This window comes from Typopeltis vanoorti, chromosome 26, assembly GCF_054136105.1.
Source record: "Typopeltis vanoorti isolate ZY-2024b chromosome 26, IOZ_Tvanoo_1.0, whole genome shotgun sequence".
NCBI lineage: Eukaryota > Metazoa > Arthropoda > Arachnida > Uropygi > Thelyphonidae > Typopeltis > Typopeltis vanoorti.
The window spans coordinates 31741135-31763605 of record NC_143574.1 but is presented as its reverse complement, the minus strand read 5'-3'; the positions used below and the strand labels follow the sequence as shown (position 1 = coordinate 31763605).

General features: G+C 36.2%; 1 protein-coding gene across 1 annotated transcript in view; it reads left to right on the top strand.

The window, feature by feature from the left end:
• Nucleotides 1–647: 647 nt before the first annotated feature.
• Nucleotides 648–22471, top strand: part of LOC150092462 (uncharacterized) — a 39600-nt gene continuing 17776 nt past the window's right edge. The window contains exon 1 of the mRNA XM_090415075.1: nucleotides 648–812. Coding sequence (XP_090271201.1) covers nucleotides 804–812 — 9 coding nt within the window. The 5' untranslated portion in view covers nucleotides 648–803. The remainder of the gene's footprint in view (nucleotides 813–22471) is intronic.

Sequence of the window (22471 nt, the reverse complement as noted above, 5' to 3'; positions counted from 1 at the left end):
ACAAGATACTACCTGTACTAATTCTGACTTGTTTCCAACTTTATAAAAATAAACACGATGAATTCGAAACAAATTATCTCTTCAGCATTTTTTTAGGACACACACAGAGAAATTGCCAAATGTTATTCTGGTTGTACAATACTAAACAAACTCTTGAGAGGATTGCGACAAAAATTTTGCCGTATCCAAATAATGGCGTTTTATGGGAAACCGATGTTCCTGCCATCTGTCGTCGATAAAAATAATCCTGGACAATTTTTAAATTCTTGTTATGTTCCAGAACTCGAAAAATAAACAACTTCACTGGCATATTCTTGTATTCCAATATTAGCGACTGTAATTACTCTTTTTAATCTAAAAACTTAATCTGTGTTGGTTTGTGATTGCTTTCTCTGGCAGATGTCGTGAGGGAAAATAATAATAATAAATAAATAATTTTTAAAAAAATGAAAGAATCGAGTGGAACAGAACCGGTACGGTGAGAGTGACAAGGAGAAGGACCACACAATGGAGGTCAAGAGCAAGAAAGGCGAACCATTATCACACCTTCGTTAGTGAAAGTAAATGCAATAGACGCTCCACGCCTTCGTACGACGCGATCGCCAATACGAAAAAGAAAGGCAAAAACCGGAGAAAGTAGACTGAGGCGGGTAAAAGGTAGGTCAAGTGGCTCGAGGCGAGAGGAGAAAACGAAAGTATATAAAGCAGGAAGGGTGGTCGAGCTCACTTTTCAGCCGTTCGTCTGGCAGAGTGAACCCCAATCGGTGACCTGAACGTGCACAGGAAATACCGACGCTACAGGAATGTTAGCGGTAAGTGGTGTTCTTTAATGTATAAAGGGAAATGGAGATAGGGTGGGAGGAAGCAGGAAAATTTAACTCTCTGACACCAAAACAAGTACGAACAGAAAGATGTTTGGTTGGGATGGATGAGTGATGTAACTAGAAATTCTGGGATCATCCAAGAAAATTATAAACCGGTTACTCATGTCAGTTTTTAAACCTATATATTTGAAGGTGACGTAATGAGGAATCCGTTACCTAAGTAGCTGTGAGTAGATACTGTATTGTCTGAATACGTATATTGTTGACTCTCGCAAACTAAACTGAAGTGATCATCACTGCAAACCATCTTTGAGCCTCTCTCAAGCAATCACAATTTTCCCGTCTAATCATAGAAATACGCACCTTATAACCTTTCCCATTACAGGAATGAAATTTTTAGACATTTATGTCTGTTATTTATATTACGTCATACATACGTAAAATAGTTTTTTATAAAACCTTTCCTATAAAATCTGAAACAAATATTTATCGTTTTGTAGTAGCCCTTACGTGAATTAGAATGAAGAGATACTACAATTGTAGCCTTTAAATAATAACAAATAAACAAATATATCGTGAAGGGTGGGGGAAATATTTTGAAGAACGAATATGTTGTCATGATATTTTATAATTCCGTTTATATAATAACTTGACTGAATTTTATAATTGACTTAATATTACTATGTGTCCACCTGACCTAGGGGCGCTGGTCATGGAACAAATTCTTTATTATGTGTTATTTACAATATATACCAATATGTTCGTGGCTTTCAATCAGGGGCGAATGCTGGTCTTGAAATTCACGCTTGCTCTTGTTATCATTCAGGGAGTGAGAGGTGTGGTTGAAGTCTGATTAGCGGAATAATGAATTACTGACCATTTAAAACTATATATTTAGAAATTTATGTACATTTAATCATACAAATACAACATTTTACAAAGGATATTCTATATTTATCAATTTAGCTACTTGAATACAAATTCTACCCTACGGTTCTTCTTCATGAACTGGTCAATAACATCGTCATAAAAAGTTGGTTGTAACTTAATTTTCCCAAGCAACACGCACACTTGTAAAGGCTGGCTGAAGCTCACGGGCTAGAGCTACTTTGACTGCGTATGCCTGTGTTTAAGACGACGTGAAGGGAGTGGAAACGGCTATGCGCGCGCATGAAATCACAGCGCTGCAGCGAGGACCTGGAAGCTTTGACAACCGAGCAAGCCAAGGTAGCTTGACTAGAAGAGCAAGCATCGGCCTTCGATACACAACGCAAAGCTCAATTATTGCCGCGCAAGCTTAAGACGTCTTCTGTCTACAAAAATAAAAGCCTAAATGGAATGTTTATAAATGCATGCATTTATTAACAAATAAATATTACTTCTTTCTCAATTAATGAGCTTGCGCAGGAAGCATAGCAAGCATGGAGAATTCGCGCCTACAAATAATGCTAGTTAGGGTTAGGAACATCGCCTATCTAAGATGCCACGATAAAGTACTGCGCTGAACCTCGATGACGGGGGAAAAAAAAAAAATATATATATATATATATATATATATATATTAATTACAATGAATAACGTCTCCCCGTAAACTGGCACGCCATAGGAATGCAATTCAATCTCTGCGATACTGAGAAATCAAACGTTTGGCCGACTTCCCCCCCCCTCTCCCCCAAGCTAGGACTAAAATTGATTTTCCTCAGACACAGGGAATCGAACCAACTCGATCTCTTTCACGATGAAGCCACTATAAACGGAAATCCCAATTCACCCTTAAAGAAACGTCTTAAAATTTAAACCCAAGAAATGATTTCTTGTTAGTATGATGTTAAAGAAAATGAATGAGAAGTTTTTTGTAATTCGCTCTCGTTATCCGACAGCCAATCTTGTTCTTATTGCATTCATTTAGTGACCCACTTTCACTCACTCGTATTCTAAAGATATTTCTGCATGAGAGTGCCCTCATAAACGCGTTGTACGGCTAAACATCGTAGCATTTAAGAAACGTAATTATCATTGAGTAATGAATTTTCAAGTAATGAACAGTAGTGACTTGATTAATGAAATGAAAGTTTTATTTTCATTCTATTAATCACTTAATTCGGATAATCCGTTGTTCACTGACTCTTCGAACACAGCTTTGCTTAATTAGTAACGTATAATGAGATTCCTGGTGGTTTTGTCACCAGTTAAAGCATAGCAGAAGACGCAGTTTAAGTAAATTACATTTATAGCAAAATGAGCAGGTGGCGTTTTTCAACTTTCTTGTAAATTTCTAAAGTAAGCGTAAGTAACATTTTTATAAAGTAATTTATTTATATACTTAGTGTTCAATATGTGATTTACACCTAAGTTTAAGATATTTCATCAAAACAGCTTTAAAAAATTTCAAAAAATGTTTTATAAAATAAATAAAGCATAGCAGAAGACGCAGTTTAAGTAAATTACATTTATAGCAAAATGAGCAGGTGGCGCATTTCAAACTTTCTTGTAAATAAATTACTAAAGTAAGCGTAAGTAACATTTTTATAAAGAAATTTATTTATATACTTAGTGTTCAATATGTGATTTACACCTAAGTTTAAGATATTTCATCAAAAAACAGTTTTAAAAAAAAAAAATTAAAAAAATGTTTCATAAAATAAATCTGCAGCAGATACGTTTTTCTTGAGTCTCATATATAGCTCTTTCCTTATTCGTCAAATAACTTTTTAGCATGCAAGTAATTTAAGAGGTGGACTATTTTTTAAAAGTTGAGTTTTCATTAGATATAGCAGTAATGATTTTTATATTTCATGGTCTATTATTTCAGTTAATTTTAGTCTTCTAATTGTTACAGCAGTTTATTATACATACGTGCCCTATTACATATGATAGCCGAGATAAAATATAGAAAAAAATATGATCTCCATTTATGAACGACTAACTCAGTGCTTGGTTCAAAAAAACCTAAGAAGAAACTTTCGTAATCCACCATGGGCAGATTAGTTATTAGGTCTTATATTTTTAGGTTTTATATTAGATCTTAGTTATTAAAATAACTAAGACCTATGTAGTCGTGTGAAAATGGTGTTGCATCCATAGCGCTAGGCCTCCCCGAAAAAAGTTTATAAGTTCGATTTTAGTCACCAACTAGAGAAACTTTTCCTAACCTTTTCTTTCTCTGGTTACCGAGTTAGTCGATCTCTGACACAGGCAAACAGGTTTTTTTCTCCTGGAAATCGAGTTTTTCGTCCCGGAAACTAAAGAAAACCAATCGAATAACCCACACTATTTCAGACAATATATTGTGTTAGGGTAAGGGACATTGAAGTGGGAGCACTTGTGTGTCTCTCTTCACAGGATGCTTAAAATTAATGATAGTCTTGGGCCAGAAATATCTGACCCAAGATTAACATTATATCATTATATATGAAATATCTCTGCTGTAATATTAGCAGAGAAGTGGTTCTAATATTCTGTTCACGGAGTGTATTTTTCCCTACTACAAACACTTTATTATAATGACACATTACAACAATTCATATAAAATAACTGACAATCACTTTCAATCATGAATGTTAACGTTGATTTGAAGCCAAGTAGCATTGTGTTTGGAAATTATCTAAGAACACACAAGAATGACAACACAGCAACCTCGTGAACTATTTCTAAACAAACAATAGGCTGGATGTTGCAAAATGACAGTCAACTGCTCTACTAAAATGTCTTCTTGCTTGAAACCTAAACAGTCAGTTCTCTGGAACAGTGGCGTAGAGCTTTTGCCGCCCGGGGCGGTCCCTGAGTTTGCCGCCCCTCTCAATGCACATCAAAAATACTACAAAAAGTCCAAACGACGTATAGGGAAATAAATTAAAACACTGTTTATTTTTGAAGTAAAACTTTTAATTCCAACATTCTAAAATGTTACTTTTTTTTTGCTTTTCTGTTAACAAAATCGTCGATGACATTGGCGAAGTCTATTTCATAGTAATGTACGTAATTCTTAGTCAATTTTATTTCGAAAAACTCCTCTCACAACTAGCGACACTTACAGCAATTGTGAGGAAAATTTGCACTAGTATTAAAATATTTGGAACTGAGTTCTCAGTTGTCCAGACAGTATTTTCGAATTAACTGTACACCATCCTAATTTAAGAATGCAACCAAGAAATTTATTTTCAGATCCTTTGAAAAACGCATACGTTTCTTTTTTTTTTTTGGTTTGTTTATTTGTCTTTTGCATGATTGTTAGACAAAGCTTACTTTTGCATTACCTGTAACATTAGTACAAATGCAGTTACTCTTGCTTATGTTTTGATTTATTTGCATAGTTTGAATTTAATGTCATCTGGAAACATTTGATTTTAGCTTTATTGGCAATTACTCCAACACCATCTTGCTGTTTAAATCTCGTTCATTAGTCTAGCGATGACTCAAAATCTCCTTATGTTCCTGAAAGCTTCGAAAAAGATCTTGGTTTGCTACTATTTAAACTCCGCACTCTGGTTCACAGTACTATTGTAGAGCTACACTCTTTGAAAGGTCACTTTTTAAAGCCAAATTGTTCGCATGGGTTGTTTTGTTTATATTCTTCCGTGCGTCACAAGCGGTCAATTCATCAATTCCACTCCCTCGTTTACAAACCACTCGCGAAGTTTCCTAATGAGAAAATGGCATTAACTCAAATTAACGTTCGGTTAATGGTTAAAATTAATTACTAACGTTCAATTAATAATTAAGCGAATAATAACCGAAATCTCGGAATACGCCTCTCATAGGAAAAGGGCAGCCGCACCCTTCGTGTCCCACGTATGTATGTGTTGAAAAATAAATGTCAACACGGGGGAAATAACATATGTTGCCATAGAGATGCTATCAGAACCATCATTTCTATTCCCTGCTTACAGAATAATGAATACAAAATACCTTTCGCCAAGAGCAGCTTTTTGTGTTAATGCACTGAGCTACACTGCTCAAAACAATTCGGGGATATTTTAATTTCTGTCGGATCGGATAATTATAAATTTCTGCAAATAATTATAACTATTGGTAACTTTATATATTTATTAGGAATTTAACAAATTATACATTTTAGAGTGAAATAATTTTAACAAGAATAGCCAAAAACGCTTTTGTTGATTTTTAGTAGGGCGTATGGTCTCCATTAACAGCCAACACAGCGCTACATCTTGGATCGGATAAGCTGATCAAACAGTTCTTGTGGGATATTTCCCCACTCTTCTGTCACAGCAATTTCGAGCTCTTGAAACGATCGTGGTGGCACCTGTCGAGCAGAAATGCGCCTACCTAAAGTATCCCAGGCATGTTCGATTGGATTACAATCCGGTGAACAGGCAGGCCAGTCCATTCGTTCAATACCTTCTTCCTCAAACCACTCTTTTATCAAATTTGAACGGTGTGGACGAGTTGGCATCCATAAAAATAAACTCTTGGCCAATTGTAGCAGCATATGGAAGAACTATAAGTTCCAAAATCTCATCGCGATAACTTTGGGTAGTTAAGGAACTGCTTCTGATAAAATAGAGATCAGTATGGCCACCTATACTTATGCCAGCCCATACCATCAAACTCCCACCTTGATGTTGGGGTCTTTCACGAACAAACTGTGGATTATTTCTTGTTCCACTTTTACGCCATATCAAGATACGTCAGTTACCTGGTTGCAGACTGAACCTGGACTCATCTCTTAAAAGTACACGAGCCTAATCCTCATTTGCCCAATTGCGGCGTTCCAGTGCCCAAATTCTTCGAGATCTTTTGTGATTTGCAGTAAGTGGAATGCAAACCATTGGTCTTCGAGCATCTAAACCTATGGCATGAAGACGATTTCGAACATTTCCAGTTCTCCAGAAAGCGATTCCAAAGTCGCGAAAGTACGCTTTGAGATACACGACACGCTTGAGCGACAACTTGCTGCGTTTGTCCAGCTTCTAATCGACCAGTGGTTCTGCAAGTCATGGATTCCAGAATATCATGTTGCTCTGCCATTTTCAACAAAATAATGGGTGGTAAGTGACACAAGTTTACAGTTGAAGTGATAATTATGCACTGTGGAAATGAACGCAACAAGCCACGTTTATATATATCCCCTACATGCTAATACGGCTGACACGTTTCCACAAGTCTGAACACGATTTTGTACCCAGATGCGTGTTCTACAGCATTGTATATTAAGAATATTTTAAAATAAGTGTGTTACATTTGTAAATTATTTTTATAACTTTATAATTTACAAGAAAACTAAAATATTCCCTAATTGTTTTGAGCAGTATATTAGAGAACTTTGTAGCCAATCAACCAATACTCTTTCTTCCGAAAACTCTCGCATTGGTGGGAGGATATAATCAATTGGTAGGATTAATACGGCGGTTTTGCACTACTTGTGATATCGAAAAATTGAGCATATAGTTTTCTGTCCACATAGGCTGGTTTGTTGGTTGACATTATGTCGAAGCGACCAGACGAGTTTCTTATGTTTGAATTGCTTATATTCTCTGGATGATTCGCCAAAATACGAAAAAGGAAACAGTTTACGTTTTTTTAGGAAGAAAACCCTGTTATCTTTATGACTAATTCGGTCTCAGTGATACTTACATAGCAAGAAGAATGTTATATTAGAATCTGAATTGTAATCGCTTATGGTTCACAAATGGTCGATGGTTAACATCCCAGTTCCTAACTGCCATTGAAAAAAAAAAAAAACAAATTTGAAACAGCGCCGTCTATAGACGAAGCTTAAAGATGAACTAATAAAAAGCAAATATACGGGGTCTTTGATCGTGTCGATGTTGCTTCTCCAAGAGTGGTAAGCGTCTGGTGATACATCTAATACTGGAAGTTTATTTTACGGTTTTGGATTTAAAATTAGAAGGGAAAATCTACCATCATTAGATTCTACATTACTGGCGAGATAAACCTGTTCTATGGCAAAAAAGAAAAAAAAAAAATCTCAATGCAAAGAAGTAATTACTAACGCTTCTCTGGAAATCCTCTTAAAGATATATTAAAACACAAAACAACCGTGAACGAAAACTATATTAAAGTCTTAATATAGAACATAGGGAACTAATCATTGCAGAAAAAAAAATTATAAGATTTTCATAGCGACTTAAAATTATTGGCTCGCGATGTGATGTGGAGAAAAAATTCAATAGCGTGTTGTAATTAAAGTAAAGGAGAGACAGAACACACTCAGACTTACTTATAATAGACTTCACTTGCTCATTATGTAAGGATTGTAGTTTGAATATAAACGAAAAAAGTAATCATCTTAGCGTGCCTTTATGGCTCTGAAAATTATTGAACTTGTTTCTGGTTTATTTTTATAAGATGTGCAGTTCCTCAGGCACGTCATTTTAATAGGTAGCAAAAGAAAAGAAGAAAATGCGAATAATAGAGGGAGAAGGGAAAGTACTGATTTTGTTAAACAAACATCAGTTGAAACAAGGCACAGATGACGCTTTGACTTTTTTTATTTTTTTGCATAATTAATTGGTGTAAGTAAATGAACTTTTTTTACACTTTCTTGAATTCGAGCATCTTTAATAGATCGAAATTTATGCTGAAATGGACTTGAAAAGCATCGTTATCTACAAAAACCTTAATGAGAAAGATCGCGGAACACCAACTGTTTAAAACTACTTTAACGATTTAAAAAAAAAAATTAGCATCACTTTAAAAAAGTATAGGAGAAGATTTTAATCATTTACACCGGATGCGAACAACACACACACACACACGCACACACAACTGCAATTTAACAAATGCACGCAGGCTGTACAGAGTCCAGGAACTTCCTTGACAGATATTAACTTTCCTGGGCTCTTTCAAAAACCTCTGCTGATAATCAAGATGGCATGTTTATAGCGAGTTCAATCTTAAAACCTTAAATTATTTATATTTTACCTCATGGTATTAATAATTCATGTTTTTAACCAGAATTAATTTTCGTTATTCCCCACTCTATTAATTCCGAAGTCATTTTACGTACTCTGTGCATAAATTCATCCGTGAATTGCTTCATTTTGTTCCCCAGGGGTCTCTGCCATCCATTAATATGCGTGATAGACAAGACTCTTGCATTTAGTAATTGTCTGGTATTACAAAAGTGGACATCAATTTGAATACGTAATACCAACTGGCAAAATGCATTTACAACTCCGCAGTACTATTTGACATTTTGCTCATGCAATATTCATTCACCATCGATTACTATGAACAACACAACTAGATACATCTACCTGCTGAGGTCCGTGGGAACACAGTTGAATAATAATAAAGAATGAGATAGACTGTTGTTGATTAATTAGCAGGTAGCAAATTCTTTCAACGACATATACCAAACTCTAAACATTCCTAAAACGCTTGGTGCTAAAAAAAGACATGGAATACGAAGAAATGTGTCATCTTATTGTGTGGCGTATAGAACTAGCGGGCAGTTCGCTCATGTCCTAATTAATCCTTTATGAGGATCATAAAACACGAGAATCAAATAACTATCGGCAGGAAGAGGAAGTTGCCCAACAAAAGGTGAAAATGAGAGTCTTTGATAAGTTAGAAAACGTGATCTCGGGTGAACGCTCTCTTTTCACGAAAAATACCTGTCCAGGAGTGTTTATCGGCAAGATTTATGTCCAAACAGTACGCGTTTGCATTTAATGGCATACGGCACAGGTACGACCTCTTTATTAATCCGGGGTAACGTCCCTAACGCACATCCAACTCTCATTAAGTACTTTTCAGTGGCGCGAGATGCTCAACCCGCAATCCTATTATTTGCTCAAACTTTCTACCACCGCTTCCTGTTAAGAACATTGCAAACATTCCACCCCTTCCGGCGCATGTGTATCGGAGACCTTTTCCTGTGTGCGTGGTCATGGCAAACGGCAAACAACCATATCGTCGCATTGAGTTAGACATTTTTTTATGGTTATTTTTATTTTTTCAGTAGCAAACAATGTAAACAAAGAAGCTAGTGTGTATTGGCAAGTTTATTTGTTGATATTACTTCTGTCTTAGCTGGCGTGCCACTAAAAGAGACTCTAGATCTTAATGAATCGCATTATTTGTATATTTTACAGAACAATGAAAAATATACAGCTTGATTTGACTGCATTGGATTCCCCTCCCACCCGTCTAAGCAGTTTCTATATGGAATACTTCGGCAACAAAGCCCTCAACACAATCATACTCCACCATCTTAGTTTTGGCTACGTCGTATTGTTGATATATTTTATTTTGTACCATTGCCCAGATATATTAGATATATTTTAGCAAATTTAAACAACTATCGTTCAAAACTAGGCTTCAAACGATTCACTATCTTTTTACTGAGTGTATAGAACCACATACACTGGAAGATACATAAACAATCAGCAGACCACCACCTACCAATGGCTGTAATTTCTGTATAATAGATAAAATGCTAACACTCCTCACGTCCTGACATATGTCACGCAAAGCTATTCCTATCCTCTATATCCGGAGTACATTGAAAAAGACAGCCAAAGTGCTAAACAAATACAACACCACCAGCATCAAACCACACATCAAACTACACCCGCTATCTATTCTCCTAAGGAAAACCACTATCCTTTGATACATTAAGGAGTGTATAAAGTGCCATGGGTCTACGACTTTATCGATAACGGACGACTTTATCTATAACGGAAGAAATGTTAACATCTGCCTTGAAGAACATTAAGAAATAAATAAGATCGATTAATATGCCATTAGGACTAAAAAGAGACAGGTTTTTTGTCCGTTAAAATTTTTAAATAGTTTACAATTACTTCAATATCAATTTGAATATAATTATAAATCTATTGAACTACCAGAAGGTTAATAAAATATCATATTTATTTCGTTTTTGACTTATGTTTGAGTCTCGATACCTAATATTGTCCTACGGTTTTAATGTCACTTGTACAGCAGTAGAAGATTAATAGACATGTACCCTAGAACCAAATGTACATCATTATACTGTCGTGGAGAAGTTATTCCTGGTCAAACACTTCATGCACTAGGCCTTGTCCCAACTATGGAGATTAGTAAGAATAGTGTAGCGTGGATCTGTTTCTCCTGGTATGGATGGGGAACTTTGGTTGCTGTGCAAGAAAAATGAATGTCAATGGATTATACAATGCTTATACATTGTATCTTTTTGTTGTCGAAAGCGACAACCTTCATTAGTGTTCTATCAACTGTTTACGACATTTGTTTCATTAGAAGCCGAGTTATAGTGACAAGAGTGACAGGTTGTTTTGACGAACAAAAAGATACAACAGGTGGAGCCAGTAGTTTCTTCTATTTTCGAAAAGTTCGGGGTTTTTTTGGACATAAGGTGTGTTTTACGTAATATAATGATAACTGTTTATCTTTTTCAAGACAACAACGTACCATATCAGACCACAGAATCTATAGCGACACAGCTTGAGAAAAAAAATGATGTGGAAAAACTTACTTCCATGCACAGGTTTCCGATCCTAATTCAGTAGGACACAGATTCATGTTGGATGACTGTTATCCAAAAATGTTACTCATATCATCAAGTAGGGGAGAGTATGTGTAGACGGTGTAAAGTGTCAGTGAAGCTAAAGGGGAAATCCACGTGCGATTGTTGTGTGTGTGTGTACGCGCGCGCGCGTGCATACTTTAGAATTCTATGTTAGCTAGTGCTGTCAATACTTTCAATACAGAGTATACCAGAAAAGTGTGTGTGTGTGTGTGTGTGTGTGTGTGTGTGTGTGTGTGTGTGTGTGTGTGTGTGTGTGTGTGTGTGTGTGTGTGTGTGTGTGTGTGTGTGTGTGTGTGTGTGTGTGTGTGTGTGTGTGTGTGTGTGTGTGTGTGTGTGTGTGTGTGTGTGTGTGTGTGTGTGTTAGACTCAATGACCTATCATGGTCAACTAACCTGGCTTTATAGAAACGTTTATTATGATATCGTACTTTTAATCCAGTCTGCATAGACTATGTTAGTTGTGTGTAATTTTCTAGCCTGATAGTGTTTGAGATTAAAAAAAAAAAAAAAACCTGTCGCTGTCGTAAATGAAATCAGCTAAATGATTCAGAACCATATAAAGTTTATTCGAATCCTGGACAGGACTTTTCCACCAATAAAACACCTCAAGCATAGTTCGAATACTATATCCAGCATTCCGTGTGTCCCCTGGCTGCCTGATTCTTCTGATATGAATCCCAGCGAACATTTGTAGAATCATGAGTCACGAATGACTTCAAGTCGTACAGCAGTATAGTGCCAAGGTAGTTCTGCGCTTCGCAACCATATGCGTGGGGAAGGAGTGTCCTAGATTCGATTCCCGTGGCCGACGGGAGCTTAAGAATCTTCCTCAGCCATAGCCAAGTTAGCCGGTCTTGGACGTAAACAGCAGGGTTTTCCCCTTAGCTTATCTGGGGGTTTTCATCCCGCAAACAGACTACAGTCATAGGATACAGTACTTAATCCCTCATTAGGAAGGCTCAACCAGTCTTAAGCGGCGGTCGAAGAACGGGTGGAAACCCCACACGAGTAAATAAATAGGTGTCGATGTAGCCTAGTGTTTGATAAGATGCGAACGAATCAGAAAAAAAATAATTATTTTAGGCAATACACCTGCGAAAATGCTTTGCCTGTAAGGTCTTACAAAGCAAGTGGAGAGATATAGTGATTTCAAATAGAATAGTGAAACAAATAATAAAATGCATTCATATACAGGGAAACTTGTCCAGGTACGTGTACAAATGACCCGTTTTCCTTGCAAGAATTTTACCCCATTAAAAAGGATGTAATGAAAATGTGTGAGCCGACCCACTTAACACGATTGTTTAATTCAAGATTAAGCCAACATTTCATTCTGTATCAACACCCAAAAAATTACCCCCAATACAGTACGATGACTCCCACATCGCAGTATCCAGTTATACATAATATATCCACACATTCTATTCACTTCTTAAAATATTTGTTCATTACTTTTTTAAGCCTAACTGTGTACACAGCTTTGATAAAAACTTTCTCAAAGTTGTTGATTTTTAAATCCAACTCGATGTTTACGATGATACATTTACTACATGAAAATATCGCTGGAAATGCTAAATGTTTTGATCCTTTTGATAAGTTTTCGGTATTCGGATCGTTCCTCGTGTAATCTCAGTTCCTGATTACACGAGAAGCGGTTCGTCTTATACTCGACAATTTCAACTTTCTCATCCATTTACCTTGTGGTAAATGCCTGTCTGTTAGTTTGTCTTAGTGACGTGTAATGCTACGGACAGGCACGCGTCCACCAGCATTCCGTGTGCTCCCCCTGGCCGCTCAAAGCGGGCGAAAAACGTCTCAGAAGTTAGCGACTGAACGAAAGTACTGATGTCGACCGGTGGATGTTGGTTTCCAGATGATTCGCTAACTTTTGAGACGTTTTTCTGTCTGTTTTTTACCATCTTCTCCAATCCTGATATCTGTTCTTGATGGGTTAATGTCTATTCCATTAGAATCTTCCCCAAAGATCAAGTCCTGAATAAAAGCATCACTAGAAACCATTTTCCAGTGTAGTCAAGATGCAACTCATTGGAAGCGGCCTTCTTCTAGAGACCATGCCGTTCTGAGTGTCCAGGAATTCTTAGCCAAGCGAAGCACTCTCATGGTTTTTCCACTGGCCTTACTAATCAGATTGTGCCAATCGCTTCTCGAATCAAAATTGAAAAAAACTTACAGTATTCTAAACTGTAAGTTCAGAGTTCAACTTACAATATTCCAAGCTCAGTGGTTTAATTATATGTAATTAGCGTCACCTAACCAAACTATTTAGCTCATATTTAGTCTTAAGGTAGAAATAACGGCTTAAAAGTGCATTTTTTCACTTTTCCAAACAAACTCAAAACATTTATGTTGTTGAATTTGAAGTGCAAATTCAAGCCAAACAACGGATGCAAAAAATCGCCTTCCATATTTAGAATTAACTGCATTAAATCATTGATCAGAGATGTGTTAACCGGAAATATCGAATTTACGACACCCGGACCGCATCCTTCAGGGTAGAAATGGAATTAAATTATAATGGTGGGGGAGAGTTGAATGGAAATTATCTTTCACCCTAACGGGCGTGAAACTTTTAGAAATACCCATCATCAAATTAAAGAGGCTCAATGAAGAGCAAGTTTGTTTGTGCCTATACTTTTAGTAACAGTATATGTAAATATTTGAGCCTCTTTAATTAGTATCACATCATCTGAATGTGTCTCCATAACGAGATACGATTATTCCTTTTACTGGGAATGCAAGGAAGATCGTTAACAATCGAGAGGATTAGTAAGTACTGGTAGATGGAGTGATCTGTGTATTGTTTGCTCTAATAGCCAGAATTAAAACCAAATTATCAAAACAAAAAACCGAATCCATGAAATATAAGAATTACTCAATTACTCAACAATGCATAAACAAGATTTTTGTGGGGAGAAAAAGAATGAGAGAGAGAGAGAGATCAATTTTCAATTCTGGTGCAACTGAAATTCTAGCGTGTTAATTTTCTCTTCTTAAAATTTTCTCTTCTACAAGAAAGCCAATCTGATATTATAGATAGTAGAGGTTCTCGCCTCGCACTGCCGAGGTGGGAACTTCTATGTTCTTCATTCTGTTTTTCAAGGAGGGGAACTTTTCTGTTCTACTTTTGGTACATGGCACTAATATAAATATGATTATCTTCATAAAATCAATTTTTCCTTTACCGTGATATTTCGTTTGCAATGTTTTGATTCCAATACTTAATCTAACTTCATCATCGAACTAATCTCATAAGATAAAAATTTATTCTACTTTTTTATAAACTTTTTTATAAAACAAATATTTTTTTTTTCTCCACTGTTAACTTGTAACCTAGACTTGTTTCTAGCGCACTAGAAACAATAGCATAGTTCGTGTGCTATATTACACAAAGAAGTAAGAAATTTTTATCATGTATTAGAGGCAGATAAAGAAAACAAATGGGTCTCGATCACCACTACCAGGTTGATCAAAATGAGTATTAAAACAAGTATGTGAAGGGTACGTGTAAAGAAGTGATCGAAAACTTGATTCACAGTCAGTTTGGCAGTTGGAAAAGGAATTCTGTAAAGGCTAATGTGCCGAAAACGAAGGCTAATTACGTTGTGAAAGTCCTGCAGCTGAATTTGATGAGAAACTGAAGTTTGGTTCACTTTACGAGTTTTAAGAGAACACCAGAGACATGCGAACCAAATATTAACCCAAGAGGAAAACGCCCCAAGACAATATGAACATGTTGGAAGCGAGATGGAAGGAAACGAATACTGCCAAGTAATTAAGTTAATCGATCGCTACTATAGTGATCCCGAGGAATCCCAGACAGGAGGAGACAAAACCAGAGCTTGATAAGCAAGTAACTTAAATGAAGCGTGACCGGCTGGAATTCATTCTTGAAAGAGATAGTTCAGGTCGGTTGCTTCAAGGTGAGTGACAAAGATTGTACAGTTCAGAACAAAAGAGCCTCTGAAAGGAGAGAGTAGAGTGCGGATATTTCCGTTTTGATCTTCGAAGACAGGTCGCAAGAGAGTAATGAATGCTATTTATAATACACATACGAAAATTGTGACTTACTGCTAGACAAATATTCAGTTTCAGATACTTTTGATAAGTTTTTCAATCTTATCGGAAGTATCTGTGGTCTGTCGGTCATTCGCATGAAAAGACATGGATCGACTTTCATTTAGGACACGAAGGACGTCTATAAGTTTTTTTTTTTTTTTACAATGATAAAGAATTGCTAGAAAAAAATTACTCAGAAAATGACAAAAAAATCAGTTATAACATAAAGACACTGATATTGTGCACCTGTATTCCATTTGAAATCGTATAATCTTCAAAGAACATATCGATCTTTTACTTGAAACGAAAAGCGTAAAAAAAAAATGATATAATCTCTGAAATCTGGCCTTCACCGATTCTTGTAATTTCCGCTTTCGTAGTCACAACACTGAACCCTCTGTCCAAAAAGAAACCGACTTTTGGAAAATAGAAGAAACTAGTGGCGCCACCTGTTGTATCTTTTCGTTGTCGAAAGCGGCAACTTTCCTTAGTGTTGTGTCAACTGTTTATGACATTTGTTTCATTAGAAGCCGAGTTATAGTGCCAAGAGTGACAGTGTGTTTTGACGAACGGTCGGTCGTCACGATATTCATGCCGTAAGCGACGAATTCTCGCTATCAATTGCTTCAAAACTTCGAGATAAAACTCACCATTGACCGTTTGGCCAGGCCGAACGAATTCTTTGTGGTTAATGCCCTAGGAATCGTAGAATCAAATCAGCATTGTCTTTACGTTTGACTTCTCCAAGCGACTTTTTTTCGGATGTCCCTCTTCTGGTGGTCTCCACTCAGCACTCGACGCTTTGTTTCGGGCTCGTACTAAAAATACCACGTTTCGTCACCAGTAACGATCGTTTCAAGAAAGTTTGAGCGGTTTTAATGAGGTCCTTGCAGTGTTCAATTCGATACATTTTTTTGGTCGTCGGTCAACTTGTAAGGAAAAAATCGCGAATTCAATTTACGAAGGCCCAAACTCTCGGTCAAAATGTTGTGAAGAGTTGATTTTGGAATCCCGAATTCATCTTCAATCAATCTCAAGGACGATTTCGGGTTTTCTTTGATGAAATCACGCATTTTTTGGATGTTAACTTCGCTCAGTCAAGTTTTTGGACCGCCCGGCTTTTCGTCGTCCTCAAGCGTCTCACTTTGAAATCGCTTAAACCACTCGTAAACTTGAGTACGGGATAAGCATTCATCACCATATGTTTCTTGAAGCATTTGATGCGTTTCGGTAGAACTTTTACCAAGTTTAACACAAAAGTCAATCGCAGCTCTGTTTGAAACTCATTTTCAGACTGTTCGTGAAAAGACACTGTCCCTCTTGGCACTATAACTCGGTTTCTAATGAAACAAACGCCATAAACAGTTGACACAACACTAATAAAGGTTGACGCTTTCGACAACAAAAAAAAATACAACAGATGTCGCCACTAGTTTCTTCTATTTTCGAAAAGTTCGGTTTCTTTTTGGACAGAGGGTGTAAAAGAAGAAGACACAAACGCTGAAGTGTCTGCATATTCACATTTTATTCGCTCAATATAAGGTTCTGCTACTAAACGTAACTGCTTAAAAAACTCGGTTTTCTTCAATGTGGCTGGAACTTATAATATTAGCCAGTGGGAAATCGTGAGCTAGAACATCTGTAGGGCTAAATGTATTGTGCTAGTAAGGTTTCCAGAATATACATTAGCATCAAACATTAAACATTTCTTTGATAATTTTCTGAATAAATTTTGCAATATCGAGTAATGAAAAATCTGTATGTTGTGAAGCATTCCATCATTTTTCTCCAAAAATTATAGCCCTTAACAAAAGACGCTTGCAATCCCTGATGTGCATCCATAACCCTTTACAAAAACTTACTAACATTGCATTAATTGCCTTTTCTCTATGAGCTCTTCACTAATACGTTAAATCATTCTGTTTATTTTGACTCTTCGCAATGCGTACAAATAAGTGTCGGTTTCTGACCTGTGAAGAACAGCCGGATATCATCCCCATCTCCACGATCTTGAACCATGACTATTTTACAGTCACGCTTGTTTTTAAGACAAAGAAAACAAAAGTACTGGAATGCAACTCTAAGAAAAAGTGATTTATTCAATACGGGACACATTCAGATTAGCCACGGTCACTAATATACGTGCCAAGTAAAAGTCGTGTGTGGAAGAAAGAGGACACACACACACACACACACACACACACACACACACACACACACACACACACACACACACACACACACACACACACACACACACACACACACACACACACAGAAAGAGAGAGAGAAAAAATGAGCGGATTCTGCTCCACTTTTACCATTACTTGCTTAGGTAGTTACGCGTCTAGTGAGGCTACACTAAGCGCCAAAGATGACACCACTCATATATTTCGAAAGAATAAACTCAAGTGACGAAGTACCTCGTTTTCTTTAACTTCGGTATAACTGCTTTGCACTAGTTTCTTCGAGATTACATCGTTCTTTGAATTCTTTCATAGTCAGCTGACATCTACCTTACAGCATGGAAAGCAAGCCCACGTTCAGCCAATCCCAAAAACGACGATAAGTCTATCATCTACTATGATCAACGTTGATCAATGTTGATCAACGATAAGATCACTAAATAACCTGAGGATCCAATGAAATTCTCTGTTACACACATAATTTGATATTTTATCCGAAATTAACAGACCCCTAGTTTGGTATTGTAATATCCTCTTTAATTTTCCAAATATTTAAATTGTGTGTTAATTTGAAATTCACATTAATTCGTTTAAAAAGTTTTAAATAACTCTTTCAAATAGTTTTTTAAAGGGAAAAAGTTTTTTAACGGGCAAATAAATTTTAAGAATTAATTATCATTACAAAAATAATAAAAACAAATCTTGTTATTGAAATTCATATCAAGACTTGATGTTTAAACTCGTAGACGTCAGAGTATAGATCTCATTCTGTAATCCACACTGACTATAACTGTAAGGAATATGTATTCTACATCGTGACTTTATTTAGCTATTTTTAAATTTAAAGCTTTCTATATTTAATTGCATTTTGATACTTTTCTTTTTTTGTATGTGAATTTGATTTTATTAATAATTAAATTATATTTGAGTCTAAAAGAGGACTGAGGATATTTTTTTCTAAGGACAACTAATTAGATTGAATGATCATAGAGTCAAATGCCAATCCTCAGAAGTCTCACGATGGAACTGATGTACTTGTCACCACAATGTGGAGTAGACTGAAAGTCCGGTGGAGTTTGTTAGGTCTGGAGCAATGCTCTGTCCACACCTTCCAATTTCACTGAATTTCTAAGCTACCCTGAATCCTCTCACTGAAAAACAATCACCAATATGAATTCCACCATTGATCATCAAGAAACCTACTTGTTTATATTACTCACTTTTGGAAAAATGCCGTAATACTGTTTTCACATTGAGAGTCGACTCCTAAGAGCTCCATAAAAATACTTGAATTAGTACAGAAGCGATCAATTAGGTTGATTGATGGCCCATCTGTCACTAATTCTTTCATTCAGACATTTAGCTTCCATTTGAGCACTGTTCATCAGATTTGGCATCAACAACAAATCCCCCCACTCTATTCTAAATATGTTAAAACGCATACAGCAGCTATTCAACTTCCCACTTCACAGTCTAAACTCATAGACCACATTTTCTTCATCTTCATTGGTTCCTTCTAATCTTGCTTGAACAATCTTGCTTCTTATTCATTTCCTAAAGAGTACAAGATAGTCTTCGAATCCAATGTTAACAAATACAGTATCATATTTCTACTCACCTTTCAATCCACCTTAATTTTTTTTTTATAATCTGACTTTTCATTTTAAATTTCCATTTGAATTTTCATTACTAGACCATAGATGGTATATCCTCAGGATAGACTACTACTATACTGAGCGTAGACTCCTATCCTCACGATAGTTTCTTTGAAGAACACAAAGTATCTCGTGGGGAAAATGATGTCTGTTGTTATATATCAGTTATGCTCTTAGAAGTTTGTACCTCAGTACAAATATTTGCTTACTTCGCTAAAAATATTATTCATATTCGTTGGTTCAAATACTTAATTACATTTAAACTGAAAAGTTTTGAGGCTCTTTCTTCAAAATAATTGAGTTGTGCATATTTATTAAGCAATCCTACTTTTACATACAACTGAAACTAATGTTAATGGATCTCTCAAAACAGTCCATTATTACAGTAATGTGTTTCCGAGCTATAAAATTCAAGAAATTTAAAGATGATGTCACTTGAAACCGGAAATTCTTTATCGCCTGCTGGAGAACCATTATACTGATATTACACGCGTGTGCAAAATCCATTACCTTTAGTTCAGATGAACCAGATACTGTTACTCCCTCTCTCTCTCTCTGAGTATTTCTAATTTTACTTCTGTCCATAAACCATAATTCAGTAAACAACAGATAGAATAAGCCCGTCGTTCCATAGCATGAGCGGATTTTTGATGACTATTCACTTAAGCAATGTTGCTAAACATTATACGTCAGCAGAATATGTGAAGTTGAAATCTTAGCACAACAAAAACTGCATCAAAGAAACATAAAAAAACGAAACTTTTTATCTGTTAATCACGATGAAAATGATGCATGGCACCAGACTTTTGCCACGTGCTATCAACGTAATAATAATTACTCAGATAGGTCAGAGGACTAAAATCTGGATAAACAGCCACCATAACCTGGTCACACAGCTGTACTACCCATCCCTGGGGCAAAGTCGGTCGTTCTCGCGTGTCAGTGGTGTGTGTGTGTGTGTGTGTGTGTGTGTGTGTGTGTGTGTGTGTGTGTGTGTGTGTGTGTGTGTGTGTGTGTGTGTGTGTGTGTGTGTGTGTGTGTGTGTGTGTGTGTGTGTGTGTGTGTGTGTGTGTGTAATAACCGAAGAGCACGCAGTGTTAGTTTTTTGTTGTTTGTTTTCATTTTGTTCGACTTATACCTAAGAGTTGATAGTTGAGTTCGTATTAAGAAATCAATTGCGTAACTGAGATAAAACGTTTTTCAAATTAATATTATGAAAAATGTCCGCTTGTTTAGAAGCTATTTATTAAATTAAGCAAATTTATTCATAAATAGCTTGGTAGATTAGAAAACCAGAAGAAAATAATTAATTCAACTTTGAAAGTGAAACGAAATATGGTTATTTCGTCACAGGTAGCATTTTTAAAAACTAAGACCTACTTTATAAGCCAGATAAATCGGTCAGAACATCCATCAGTATTTTACTGAAACTGCATACATGCACTTCTTTAAGTGGTGTTGACTTCGACGCATTCTGCAAAATTATATAAAAGTGAGTATAAGTATTATTACACACTTGTGTGGATACTACGTTGTTTTATCTATTTAACAGAATAAAAACAAAGTTTATTATTATTTGCAATCGCCAACGGAGTCTCATGGCGTATCGTCGGAGCCAATGCATTGGCTCTGTTAATTATTTTCTGTATTTTTGTCTGTTCATTGCTTCTGTTCTCGGGCTGGTTTGCTTCCTGTACTGTGTTGAATCTACTAACTCATCAACAGTTGAAAAATCCTCCATTATGTAGCTGAAGTCTTTGAAATTTGAGCTCTCTTCCCAACCAAAGGACTTTATTCGCTTCATTCTTCGGATTGCGTTACAGAGGCACTTTTAAGCATACGGTGTCTCACTTAGAGACACCGTATGCTTTTTGAATCATTTGATGCGTTTTGGTAAAACTTTTACCAAGTTTAACACAAAAGTCAATCGCAGCCCTCTGTTTGAAGCTCATTTTCCGATCGTTCGTCAAAACACATTGTCACTCTTCGCACTATAACTCGGCTTCTAATGAAACAAATGTCATAAACAGTTGACACAACACTAATGAAGGTTGCCGCTTTCGACAACGAAAAGATACAACAGGTGGCGCCACTAGTTTCTTATATTTTCGAAAAGTTCGGTTTCTTTTTTGGACAGAGGGTTTATTATATTCATCGTTATTCTTTTTTGATAACAATCTACTAAGATTGTTATTCTTTCTTTCCTTCTTTGCGCATGCGATGTCTTTGCAAATGGGTAAATCCATTATTGCTATTATTCCATTGAGATGGCTGATGCAGATAACATACCGACTCAGATACTTCACAATAATAATCATATTAGCACCTTATGTGAGAAAAACAGGATATTTCTGTTGAATATATAAAAAAATTAATTCTTAACAATTATGTTTAAAAACGCGTACAGTACTTGAAAATATGTTTTTGATTTAAAACATAATAAATTTGGTTTAAGTTTCTCTTAATGAACATTTTCTCTTCTTACTATCATAAATGATAGTAAGAAGAGAAAATGCTTACTATCATTCATAATATCATTATTATGAATGATAGTAAGCAGGCAAAGCAATGGCCTACCCCAATACATGAAAAAAAATCATACATCATGAGACTGGACATTATGACGGTATCCTGCTGTGCGGATTGTTCTCATGGACATCACTAAGAGCTCACCTTGATTGCTAATTCTTATCTGGAATTGTTTACTAATGCCTTGCACGGGAACAATGTAGACGGATGGATCTGCACTCTTCCAGCAGGACATTGCCGGTGTCCTAAGACTCGAATTGTGCAAGCATAGTTCAAATATTATATTCTGTGTGCTCCTTGGTCGTCTAATTCTAATTTGAATGTCATCGAACATTTGAGGGATCATGTGGAACACAACATCTTCCGCTTGAAGCCACCTTGCTCAGTCGCTCCAGGACTTACATTTGTCTAGTTGGGAAAAAATACCTCAGGACACCTTTCATAGTCTAGTGGAGTCAATGCCAAGACGAGTGCAAGCAGTTATCTCAGCCAAAACAGGTCCAACGTGCTACTAGGTAGTTAGCCATAATCTTACTAATTTTTTATGATTCATAAGGGCCCAGTTATAAACTACATTCTAATTAAGTACTGTTCAATTAAAATAATTTTCGAGGTTCCGGTATCGTGACATATTATTCGAAGAAGTCTTTTTTTAGGCAGTAAATTTAGAGATAACAAAATT